At 40.5% G+C, this 13,596-nt stretch overlaps 1 protein-coding gene across 1 annotated transcript in view; it reads right to left on the reverse strand.

The window, feature by feature from the left end:
- Positions 1–6,925: 6,925 nt before the first annotated feature.
- The window catches only part of APC7 (anaphase-promoting complex subunit 7), a 197,469-nt gene continuing 190,798 nt past the window's right edge, over positions 6,926–13,596 (reverse strand). The window contains exon 11 of the mRNA XM_067154711.2: positions 6,926–7,830. Coding sequence (XP_067010812.1) covers positions 7,762–7,830 — 69 coding nt within the window. The 3' untranslated portion in view covers positions 6,926–7,761. The remainder of the gene's footprint in view (positions 7,831–13,596) is intronic.

A 13,596-nucleotide genomic window follows, 5' to 3' on the forward strand; every position in this document is an offset into this window, starting at 1 on the left:
CTTCTACTTGTTGAAGGTGTTCATGGTTAATTTGTATGCCAGGTTCATTTAGCTGATCCTGAAACCAACGCGTCTCATTCTGACAGATTTTCCATTACGAAACCCGTAAAGTTGTTTTCCAGAAAAGAGGTAGGAAAAAGACAAAAAGACTGCATGGCACTGGAGAAGGATTTGTCCTGTGTTCCTAGTTTATCTTATGTCACTTCCATTTTCCTGTGTTTATCCTAGATTTCCAACATCAGGACTGAAGATGGTTCCTGCCCTCCTGATGAAGCTGGGAAGCAGAAACAAAACTTGTCTTCTCTTAATACACTTATCTGTCATTGTGCGCCTTGATTTGACACTTACTCGTAAAGGTACAAGGAATCTTGTTTCACAAAGTAATCATTAACAAAGACTAGGGTCTAGTAGCAACAAGAAGTCTCAACAGGATGTCTACAAATACTGAGAACATCCAGTACTTTTCAAATAGCCCTCTTTTGATTTTCTCTCCTCTTTCTTTTAAGAATTTACTTTACGTTGCACTGACACAGAGAGGTCTTACGGCAACGATGGGATAGGAAAGGGCTAGGAACGGGAAGGAAGCGGCCGTGGTCTTAATTAAGGTACAGCCCCAGCATTTGTCTGGTGTGAAAACGGGAAACCATGGAAAACCATCTTCAGGGCTGCTGACAGTGGGGTTCGAACTTACTATCTCCCGGATGCAAGCTCAAAGCTGCGCGCCCATAACCGCACGGCCAACTCACCCAGTTCTTTTATTTCCATGCTGTATGATTGTGTATGGAAGGTAGTGAAGCAGAGGACAACAGGAAATTAATTTTAATTCTTATTTTATTAATTATAACATTAAGTTGTTATAAACTGCTGACATTCAGTTCTCCCGGTGCATTTTTATTGTGATATTGTTTGTGCTGTTTGTCCCAAACTCCACAACAATAAGCTTCCAGCTTAGTTAAAACACATCCAGTATTTCATACTAACTAAATTACAATGACAATGAGGCAAATAGCAGCAAGCTTCTGGTAACAACAGCTCCGTGTCAGTGCGAGTGTCTACTACTTTGCCTTTACTCTTTGATTGTAGTGAAAAGTGATCAGATATGCCATCTACTGCATATTGTAGCACTGCAACAGTGTTGCTCAAATTTTTAGTCGTCAAATTGGAAACAGCTAAACATTGTAGTCGCTGTTATTTACGCTGTGGCTTCCTTGTCAGGTGAAATTTCTCCTTCTCTGCAAGAAGATGATATTGAAATAAAATTTTGTACCATGGTAGTGATAAGAATGTGAGAGAATGAATAAATGTGGTAAATATGAAAATAACGGCAGTGATGGGAAAGACAGAAGTAATCGTGACATTCATTCATAGGTGGTACATTATTTCCTATTTCCCATTCCCAACAAACTGTAATTTACAGGGCAAAAAGGTTTGAAAGTATTAATTCCTGATGCTTTTATGAAACTGGATGTGTCTTTTTTTTTTTTTTTCTGGACATGTTATTAACCCAACTGCATCATTTGACGACCCTAGCTCGCAAAAGTTATCCGTGGCATATGAATCCAATGACGAACTCACCTCGCAGCGATGCACTGCTGCATATCAATACATGCAGTTCAATTACTAACTCACATATGCCACTTGTATGCATTCTGAGCTGAAGTTTAGACATGTGGCTTTGGTTACTTCCCGTGCTACAGGTTATCACACACTTCTGGAACAGGAGATGCTTGGTTCATATTATTTCGCTCACGTCAGTTGCAATCATAGCATCAAGCAGATGTGTTGGTGTTGATGAAGATGGAATACAAAAGCTAATAGATAGTGTTTTAGAGAGTGTTTATGAAGACGGTGATGTTTGTAATGACAAAATAAAACCTGAAGGTCTTATTTCGAGTTCGAGTGAAGCAAGTAGTAGTGCTGATGACACGGAAAGTGATACAAATGATGACGGTGGGCAAGTCTACGGCGAGACCACGTGACCTCCCAAGAGGCCGTAGTTTTGTGTAGGCTGTGGATATGTCATTGAAGATCTACGTGCTTATAACTCCTAAAGGGAAAAGACCCCTCAGTGTGTTTTTGTGGTGCTGACTTCACCGTGGCCCACATCCTCACAGTGTATGCCGTAGTGCGGGATTTAAATGGGTTTTCTCAGCGAACTGCTACGGTATTTAATTAGGATACGAATGGGTAAAAACACATACATGAAGCCAAAACGAACATTGCCCACATTTTGAACACAGATCTACCTACTAATTAAAGGATGGAAAAAAAAAGTTTAAATCTGACAACCTTTCGCCAAAACATGTAGTAGAAATGGTCCCCGACCATTAGCAAACATCTGAAATTTTGGTAAGTCAATCTTATGTAGTTTGTAATAACACTGATTTGTCAACAAGGTCTGTATTTCCTGTCAGTAAGAGAAGGCAAGGTAGCCAGAGACTTAGACATTGAGGGTGTTAGCGTTAAACTACTATAATTAAGACAACAAACTTTTGTTATGAACATTTAAGCAACACAGAGTTCTCAACACCAGCAGAAATTAAATCCCATGCAAGCTATAGTGTTTAGTAGGTTAAATTTCTATGTACAAGTTAAAAAGATGGGTCTAAGTGTTTTTTCTGACAGTTCAAAGTTGACGGAAAACCTGCCATTTTATCAAAATGCACAATATCCACTTCCATCATTCATAGTCCAGTATCAAGTCAACAAAGTTGAATATTTACACTTTTTTTATTTTGGAATTATTAAAATAATTGCTAATGGATTCACCTCCTAGCCAAGGCAGTTCACCTGGAAGGACGTGGGTTTCATTTCCAGTAAGGAAGATATATTTGGAAATGAGGCTTACTTCTGAGAGCATTTTCTTTCCACTTCATGGTCTGTACGGAGACTGCCTTGTCTCACAAGAAGGAACTAAAATTTGCTTTCCCTACTGCAAAACACTTATGCAGCAAGCCCTTAACAGAGTGATTCATACTCATATTTCATTGTTATAAACTCGCTTTATCCTTTGTAATGTGCCTCAAAACTTTCATTTCCATCAATATGTTGCACAACTCACAAGTATCAAAATATTCACAAATGTTCTTATAATATGCTTCCGTAAATTTTAAAACACTGGAAAAGCTCTGGTACTACACTAAAAGAGTAAAGGACAAGAGACCAGAAAATTTCTGACGAAGAGAGAGAAGGCTTAACTTCCTTTCCTTTCTCCAGCTGATGTAAGGGGGGGATCTTTATAGCAACAATCACTACTATTTCTTTTTCTGGGGTTTTTTTTTTTTTTACAATCTGCTTTACGTCGCACCGACACAGACTAGCCTTATGGCGACGATGGGATAGGAAAGGGCTAGGAGTGGGAAGGAAGCGACCATGGCCTTAATTAAGGTACAGCCCCAGCATTTGCCTTGTGTGAAAATGGGATACCAAGCAAAACCATCTTCAGGGCTGCCAACAGTGGGGTTCGAGCTCACTATCTCCTGAATGCAAGCTGATAGCTACGTGACCCAAACCGCACAACCACTTGCTCAGTACTACTATGAATGGGCTACACATATAAAACACAAAAAAACAAGAAAAATAATAATTAAAAGATGGATATTATCTAGGATCACAACAAAATGGTAAAAAATGCATACTGCTCTTCTGCTTCAATATGGACGTATAGCATTATTGGGCTGGAGAAAATAGCAAACATTGGAGTTCAAGAGTAATTTTACTCCATGGTCAACTCTCTGGCTCGTCTGGCCATCATAACCAATCCTTGTAAAATATATAGCGTAATATCCACAATTGGATGGGTGTCATGTGCACAGGGAAAAAAAATGAGAGCAGGTGTTTACAATGAATATTTGTCTGATTATATTCCAGCAGGAATAAACAGAACTAATTTACCAGAAATTACAGCTACACTAGGGAAACAGAAATCACAACACTGCAAAGGAATGGGTCATTCGTTGATATTCGAGAAATGGAATGATGCCAACTATATAACAGATGAATCGCCACCTGTACGCATAGCCCAGATGAGCTTAGTTGACGTTTAGTCTGTGAGGTGTTGAGGGGTACAAGCAGGGTATCAATAACTGTCATTGATTGAGAGGGATAACCAGTCTGGGTGTTGGCTCAACTACATTTACAGGACAAGAGTGCAGAGTCCTGGACTGAACCCCAACATTCGAGCTACCGTACCACCATAAACAATTGGTAATTCTTTGCTGTGAGTGTTCCATTGGCCCCACTGGATCAATGAATACCACAATGTTGTCTTCGGGCTTTTGTCGTAGCAATCGTTTCTGAGGGAGTACCAAGGAAGAGGGGCCTACAGTCCGTGAAATTGCTATCAATGATTGTTGAGGGCACAATACGTGGACAATGGCCATCCTCACATTCCAGGTATCCCCAGGTCCCTGGTCCAAAACGTTGTTAAACATGCATGGGACATATTGCACAACTTCCATCAGCCTCCCAGAACTGTGGATGAATTGACCTCATGGTGCAACAAGCACAGGACTTTGCACAGGATTCAGGCCAGGATAGGCACAAACTGTACTGTGTTATCCCTTTACTGCCCCACACCATGCACACTCTTGGCTTTGTAGGCACATCACTTCATGAAGTTTAATCTCCATTTTCCATAGTTTAAGACCACTTGCCTTCAATACGCCAAAGCAATCTTCAAGGACAATTTCAAATTACCAATGTGTCCCTTTCAACAAAATCCCATCAACAACTCAAATGGTACAAGAAAGAAGGACATTGGTATACAAATCTAAACAACAAGGGAAGACAAGAGCTTTACAGTAGGTTTGTCACAAATTAATATTATAGTAGGAACTAAGCAGCAGATACCTATTAGTTAAAAAAAACCATTCTTTTCAAAATAAACAAGCACCATGCACCTTTGAGACAGTACAGAGGTAAAGTTCTCGAAAGATACCTGATTCATGTATAACAACATTAAAGGCATATGGTGTTAACCTAGGAAACAAGCTCCTGACATGGGTTATGACTTCCTGGAACACTACCACAGTATCAAAATCTTCCATACTGTAAATGACAGAACAGTATATCGGTCAGGATTCAACCACTGTTTGTAAATCTTATAGGGATACAATACAATACTACTCCTTGGATAAAACTGCATGTAGTCTTCTTCCTGGCCTTCTCCCAGTTACTGGGGTTAGCTCTCTACAGTTTTATGGCTGGATGACAATCCCGTGTGTTCTGATGTTCTGTTTTACTCTACCAGATGATAAACAGATCTCTGGCCGTTTTCATTAATTTTGTCAGTTAAGACAAAATGAGTCAATTTTCACACGCTGACAGCATATGACAGAGTCCTTGAAGGCTGACTCGTGATGTGTATTGAAGGAGGCAAACACAACCACATATCGCCTGTTATGAAGTAAACTTCTTCTCTCTCAGCAATAAAACTGAACTAAAAAGACTGAAGCACTGTTCTAACTTCATTTTACTTATTTAACGTATGACTTTTAGTGCCAGGAGGTCTGAGGACAGGTTCGGCTCGCCTGGTGCAGGCCTTTCTATTTGACACCCATGGGTGAGCTGCATGTTCAGATGTGGGATGATGGAAATGAGGTAGTGAGAGGGTGAAACCCAGTGTCGGGCCTTTACCTACTCCCATCCAATAACACTAACAGTCTGCTCAAGGCTTAATGTCTCCATCCCATGGAAAATCACCATCAACAGCATCATATGCCCTCGCTCCATATGAACACTGTGGAGAGGTTTGGAATTGAATCCAGGCTTCTGGCACGCAATCTAGTGATTAGAAATTGTATACCGCCACCTCTCCTACACTGCCAGCCAACATACTGATGGTGAAACATTTTTCTACCAAAGGTACTTGAACTGGCTAATCATGGTTTCAAACCGTAGAGAATGCCTTAACAATCGTAGCCACCAGGTGGGCTAATGCTCTAACTGACGGTGTGCATCCCAAAATTCCTTCAGTCGCAGGACACATATTTTCCAGGATGGCTGAAATTGCTTTACTGAAGTCACTGTTGCATAGAACTTAGTTTATCACACAAACAGTTGATTGACCCGAGAATGAAAACCAAGCTATTACTATTTCTGATATTTTTGGTGCAGTAACTTCCAAAACTCATTCAGTCCATGGACTTAAGTTTTGGGAATATTTATTTTCATGAACCAAACAAATCAGAGTTGCAATGATTCGAGTCTGCACAAGACAAATCATCATTGTAAAATTTCTTTGCAAAATTTGTAACAACAAAAAACTGCATCAAGTTCTCAACATTATTCAATTCATTTCATTTTTTACAGGATACATGATTTTCTTCAGGCAATGTACTTGCCCAGCTGAGAGAAAGGAATCTCTTCGCTTCGAGAACAATGAAACCATGGACTGAATAAGTTTTGAAATGTCTTGACTTTCTTCATCTGCAAATTCAAATGCTTATTTCAGAGTCAGGGATTGCACAGGGGCATACAAGATGCTTTCAGAAACCTGTTGCTATCCATAACTTAAAACTGGTAGGAGTTCTTCAGTTTCTAGTTAAAGGAGTGACTATATCTGAAAGAGCTTGTTCTTGTTGTGTCTCATGATGTATCTGACTAAACATTGTAGTTTTACCTGACTGTCGAGAGGGCATACAGTTTTACGTGGAGCCTAGGCCATAAGGAAATTACTTTTTATTCCAGAAACGCCACGCACACCAGCCAAAAAGCCAGTAAAGATCTTGTACAGCTGTAACATTCAATCAAATAATCAAACCTTAAGGCAAAGAGAAATATCCTTAATAGTTGAATTGAAGACTAAAGGTAGGGTAGTAAGAAGTCATGTATGAGGTCATGCAAATTATGAACTGAATTAGGAGAGGAATGCTTATACACTTGGATTTCCAAATTGTAAAAATAAAAAAAAATTAAAAGGCAATAGAAAATTTTATAGAGAACGAACTCAAGAAACATTAAATACAAAGCAAGACAGGTATGGGAAGAGACTACATCAACCTTGTTCCAGTTTTAGTAGTCCATAAGGGATGGAGAAACTGTTTAGTTTCGACCAGAAAGATTTCAATTAAACTTGGGTGAATGATCAATTAACATCTCCTAAACTTAAATCAAATGTACATACAATTTTGAATGACTATTGCCATTAAGCTCCTGGTCTGACCCTAACAGTTTCCTTGGTAAATGGATATCAAAATAACAGAATTTACATTTTCCTCCACTTGCAGACAGCAATTGCAGAGCACCTTAATACATACTGATTGAATAACTTTCTTCTGAACAACAGAAGTTGATAATTTCACCTGTTTTTTCTTCAATCATTTTCAACATTTTACATATTCCAAGATTAGAAACAGTCTTCAGAGCAGTCACAGACACTGACTCATATCAGTCGAATGGAAGTTCACAACAGATTACATAACAGTCTATCTGCAAAACATGGCATGTGACACTTCCACTATCAATTCTTTCATAATAATAATAATAACAACAACAACTTCTCTGTCATATTAAAGTGACTAAGATGCACTAGAAGACTTCTCTCACTTCTGTAGTGAAGACCCTTGCCTTTCCCAACTTCGTTTAGGACTTTGCTATCCTACCCCTATACCAGAAATCCACAGTGTCACTTTCACAATAAATTTTGACCAGGTATTAACTAGACAGACAGTGGATATATCTGAGGTAAGGAGTAAAACAGAGCTAACTCTATCACAGACATGAACACTGACTGGACACCGCCACATGCCGGCGCAGGACTCACTGACTTGCCAACTCAAGATCCATGTCAGACCAGACAGCTTCTGTCTCACTCTCATCTGCTTCTCCCTGGAAAACACAAGCACATTCTCTCCTTGACATGTGAACACTAGTCATACATACATACAGACCATATTTGTTTAGAGTGATGCTTTCACGACCCAGATTAACACATTCACCCACAATTTTAACTGCCATCAGCAGTCAACAAAATTATTGCTTATACGTCGGTAAACGAGAGCGTGGTCGCCACCACATCGTTCCTGTATGCTGCCATGCTAGGCTAACATGCAGTAAATACCTGAACTTGAAAAATGATAAAACTGAGATCAAAGTTCACACCTCGATTTGATCTTATATAAGACTGAGTTTGAAAAGCAAGCCCGTGTAGACATATGATAATGCTGATTGGACCACACACTTATTCTGAATATGAACAGAATCAAGTGGTGGTGGTGGAGGTGGTGGTGGTGAATTTTGTTTTTAGAGGAAGTACAACTAGGTGATCATCCTCTCTGAAAAAATTAAATGGAAAAGAGATTTCAAATAAAATTATTTATTCAATGAAGGAGTTTCAAAATGAATTACTATACAAAATAAAACAAAAAGTATTGTAAGCTGAAAAGATCACAACAAATGAATCAAAAGGGAATGTAAGTTCCCTGAGTAATAGAACACTTGATATTTACATACCCTCGATTAATCCACTTTCACAAATAAAGCGAATGGCGAGATCAGCAGTAATCGTGTCATCGGCTAATATGAGTTATGAGTGTCTCCTGCAGGCCGAGGTTCTGTTCTAGGTCAGAGAGATCAACGCATTCTGTGAGGATATGGGCCAGGTGGCTTCCCTCTTTAGAACATAAGAGTGCATAGATCGTCCATGACCTATCCTCAGTCTACACAAAACTACGGCCTCTCTCTGTGAAAGTGGACCACCACACAGTAGTTGTCTTCTTAATTGCTCTCAGCTTGTTGGGAGTTCGGATAGTTACCCACTTTCATTCCGAGGACGCTAAGAAGGTTTGACGTACCTCAGAACAAATATCTTTAGCAGGTACATTCATAGACCTTGGAGGTAAAAGTACCGCTTCCTTTGCAGCATCATCCATAAGTTCATTTCCTACAATCGCAATGTGGATTTTGATTCGTGGAAAGAGAGAAAGCTACATGAGAGAAGTATGTGTCTTCCATCAGCACATGTGTGGACAAAACTCTGCCGTATCGTTGGAGTACAGAACTTGCCCTCAGTTCCTGGAATCTCCATTAATGGAGATGCAGTTATGATTCCTTCATTCATCGCAGACCATATTGCGTCACATTTCACAAATACGCCTTAGTATGGGAGATACGACCCTTCATTTCTACCAATAAAGCACGAAGCAGAGGAACATCATATTTCTTCGGAGATAGTTACATGACTGTCATCTCTGTTAATGCTCCTACATTAGATACTTGCATATATTGTTACAACCTCAAGACTAATGTTTTTACTGCCGGGCTGAGTGGCTCAGACGGTTAAGGCACTGGCCTTCTAGCCCCAACTTGGCAGGTTTGATCCTGGCTCAGTCCGGTGGTATTTGAAGGTGCTCAAATACGACGGCCTCGTGTCAGTAGATTTACTGGCACGTAAAAGAACTCCTGCGGGACTAAATTCCGGCACCTCGGTGTCTCCAAAGACCGTAAAAGTAGTTAGTGGGACGTAAAGCAAATAACATTATTATTATTAATGTTTTTACTGCATTGATTGTCCATAATCACTTTTTTTTACGACATGGTTAATTTTTTAATATGATGATAACATTCTGTATATTTTAAGCTCAGGGCGCTGACCTAGTTTTTGTTGCATTAATGGCTGCTGATGTTCGCTATGTCGAACGAAACATGTCCCAATATTAGACACTTCATAATTATATTATAATCCAATGAGTGTATTGTAATGTATTGAATAGGTGGTTATAAATAAAAGAATTTTATAATTTTAATAATCAGGAGTCTCCTGCCTAAATCAGGAAAGTTGGCATGTATGCTTAGCCCTCTTCATGTTGAGGGGAATACTACAGAAACTAAATTTTAGGTCTTACTTCTTGAAAAATGGTACCATTGTCACACCCTTTATTTGATTCATATCTTTAGACAAATTTGAATCCATATGCAAATTATCTCACTTCAACGACAACAAGACTAAACACACTATATATGGTGGACTGAAAAGCTATTTCCAACATAATCAAAATTGGTTGGAAATTAACAGAGATATGGTATCATAAAACAGTTTGGTCATGGCATAGGGATGTGGAGACCCCATCGTCCAGTGGGAATCCACTGCAATCAGCCACTTGGGCATTGGCGGGAAAACCATAACTTGTTGGGTTTAGAGGAAATGCCAATCAAAAACCAAAATCATGAACATCTTTGGTAAACAGTGGCCCAAAGCATAGCCCCTGGGACGAGTGGGGTGGACAGGGATTCTTAGCCGTAGTGAAGGTGACCTGTCTAGGGGTGACAACCCCGAATAATAAGCCTCCCAAGCTAACAACTTGGGTAGTATTTTGGACGGTGGCTCTCCATTGCCCCACGAAGAATGATCTTCAACTGAGCATGGAGGAAAATTTCGCTGAATGCACTACCCAGGTGGTAACCAATCCACCGTCGCCCACGGTGACGTTAGCGTACTTTCAGATTCCGGGTAGTCTGCACCGACATGCTTTAAGGATGAGTCGGAGCATCCTGAAATAACCGGACGTAAACTCAGATCAAGACAGCAAAGCTTCTTCACAACATTTAATGCTAATTCACTGCTAAAAACAGGTAAACTGAAACATATGACTGATACACTAACACGACACAACAAAGTACTGACAGCAGAACAGGAAACCAGATTTATGGAAGAGCATGCCTTCGAGTTCCAAGGCTACAGAATCCTCAAAGTTGGTGAACGAGTAATGAAGAACCTACTCCACTTAGGTACAGGATTTATAACCAGTCGGAGGATACTGGATTCAGTCACCAACTTTACCTCCCTGAGCAGTCATGTATCCATCCACTTTCTCAATAATAATGTTATTTGCTTTACGTCCCATTAACTACTTTTTCGGTTTTCGGAGACGCCGAGGTGCCGGAATTTTGTACCGCAGGAGTTCTTTTATGTGCCAGTAAACCTACCGACATGAGGCTGATGTATTTGAGCACCTTCAAATACCAACTGAGCCAGGATCGAACCTGCCAAGTTGGGGTCAGAAGGCCAGTGCCTCATCCGTCTGAGCCACTGAGCCCGGCCCTCTCTCTCAAATGTGCTAACAAGGGCTACAGTGTAGTCAATGTACATATCCCAACCAACCAGGACAACAGACGCAATTCGGACAGAACTGACAAATTCTGGGAAGACTTAGAAGATATTCTCTCTAAACTTCCCAAGAGGCACACCGTCATACTGCTTGGTGACTTTAATGCCCAACTGGGAAGAGGGAAAAAATACAGAAACATAGTGGGCAATTATTCGGCACATAAGCGAACCAACCGCAACGGAGAACGCTTGGTGGATCTGTGTAGGACTTTTGGATTGGTAGTGGAGTCTACAGCCTGAAACACCTGCCAAGGAAGCAAAAGACTTGGATTTTACCTAATACCAACCTGGGTGAATTTCAGATAGATCATGTGGCCATTTCAAGAAAATCTCAAAAGAAAATACAAAACATGAAGCGCCAATCTGGACTAAGACCACTACCTCTCAAAGATCAAAATGAGATTCCATCCTAGAAACACTAGATTACACAGGACCTCCAAGATGGTAAGATTTGACGTAGAGCGACTTAAGAACAGTCAAGAAGTAAGTCAGAGACTGAACAATACAGATCTCAACAGCTGGGACCAACTGAACGAGACTCTTGTCAAGGCGGCCAATAAACTTGCCCCATTCACTAGAAGAAGGAAGGATCTGTGGTGGACTGAAGACTGTGAGAATGCAATAGCCCAAGGACAGTCAGCCTGGGTGAAGAGGAATTTTATAAAGACCAAGAAAAATTGGGATAACTTTTTGGAACAAAGAAATCTTACAGCCAAGATAATTCGAGGAACCAAACGGACCTTCACACAAAACCAACTAACCCAAATCGAAGAGAGCTTTGCTAAGAATAACTCCAGAGATTTCTACAGAACCTTAAAGCACACACTCAGAAAATACACTCCTCCAAGCCTCCACTTCAGAGACCCACAAGGCAAACTGGCTTTTAATGACAAGGACAACTTCCACCTTTTAGCTCAGTACTTTAAAAACCTACTCAACTGTGATCCACCCAGCGAAGACTTTGACTACAAACAATCCACACCAAAACCGGACTCGCTGCCTCCTTCATTGGCAGAAGTTGGCCAAATCATTCAACTGCTTAAGAATAATAAGGCAGCTGGAGAGGACTCTATCGTTGCTGAACTGTGGAAATGTGCTGGAAGCAATGCCATGGGCAAGCCCACCGAGATCATCCAGAACATCTGGGAAACAGAGAAATTACCACTTGATTGGAAATCGGCTCTGATCCATCCACTTCACAAAAAGGGAGATTTTACTGATCTAAACAACTACCATGGAATTTCCCTTGTCCCAGTGACATACAAGATTCTCCTCAAGGCGTTACTAACAAGGGCAGAAAATCAGCTGGATAGTCAAATGGGAGAGTATCAGGGAGGCTTCAGGAAACGCGATCCTGTGCTGAACAGATCCTCAACCTTAAAACTGTACTTTCATTATCCTAGATGAGAAACCACAAGGTTGTCATCACCTTTGTTGATTTTATGTTAGAGGCAGCTTAGTAGATTTAGTTAGGGGTGGCGCCTTGCATAGAGTCTGGTATCCCGCCTGTGTGGAGGGCCACCAAGTTAGTTGTAAGATTGAGGGTTGTAGGGTTGGCCCTTACATGGGGACTGGTCATCTGCCCATGCAAGGGGCTGCTTAGTAATTTAATTGGTGTGTTTTTAGTTCTGTCTATAACTGTTCACTTTCACTGGGTTTAATGGTTCTTTTATTATGATTATTATTATTATTATTATTATTATTATTAGATGCGAAAAAGACCAGAAAACTGATCACGCAAAGCTCACTTAGAAGTTGTGCATTTCCTTCGTTGCCAGGCAGCCTTCAATTTTTCTCTCATCGTGGTTCTTCGTTCTTCTGTCCACTTAGCTCCTGTCTTCTTCTTGTGGTTTCTCTCTGACTCTACTTCCCACTTGTTGATTTTCGTTCTGTAGCAGGTTCGGTTAGCGATGTCGGCCACTTTGATTCCTGATTTTTCCAGGTCTTGGTGGATTTCCGTTGTCCACCTATTTGTTTTGATGTTTTCTGTTGCCTCAAGTAAGATTCTTGTCAGTCTGTTTTCCGGAAGGCATTTGATGTGTCCATAAAATTTCAGGCGTCTTTTTCTGATGTCAGCCGCAAGTTTGAGAGCTCCTCGGTTTTTGTACGAGATTGCAGTCTATATCCTTCGTCAGTCAGTTTTGGGCCGAGAATTTTTCTGATGATTTTACGTTCCTCTTTCAGGATGTCTTCGAGTACTGTTTTCCTGTGGAGATCCAGTGTTTCACTCGCGTATAGTATTTCAGGTTTGATCACAGTGTTGTAATGTCGAATTTTGGTGAAGATTGAAAGGCATTTTTTGTTGTAAATGTTTTGCGTTCGGCCAAGGGCTCTCTTCATTTTCTGGATGCGGACCTCGAGGGCCTTCTGTTCTTTTCCTGTTGGTACTATAATTTCTCCGAGATATCGGAACTCAGTTACTTTTTCGATTGTGCCAAATTTCGTGTTCAAATTCTGGAGGCTGCAGTGGTTGCACATGACCTTGGTTT

This window comes from Anabrus simplex, chromosome 1, assembly GCF_040414725.1.
Source record: "Anabrus simplex isolate iqAnaSimp1 chromosome 1, ASM4041472v1, whole genome shotgun sequence".
NCBI classification, from domain to species: Eukaryota; Metazoa; Arthropoda; class Insecta; order Orthoptera; family Tettigoniidae; genus Anabrus; species Anabrus simplex.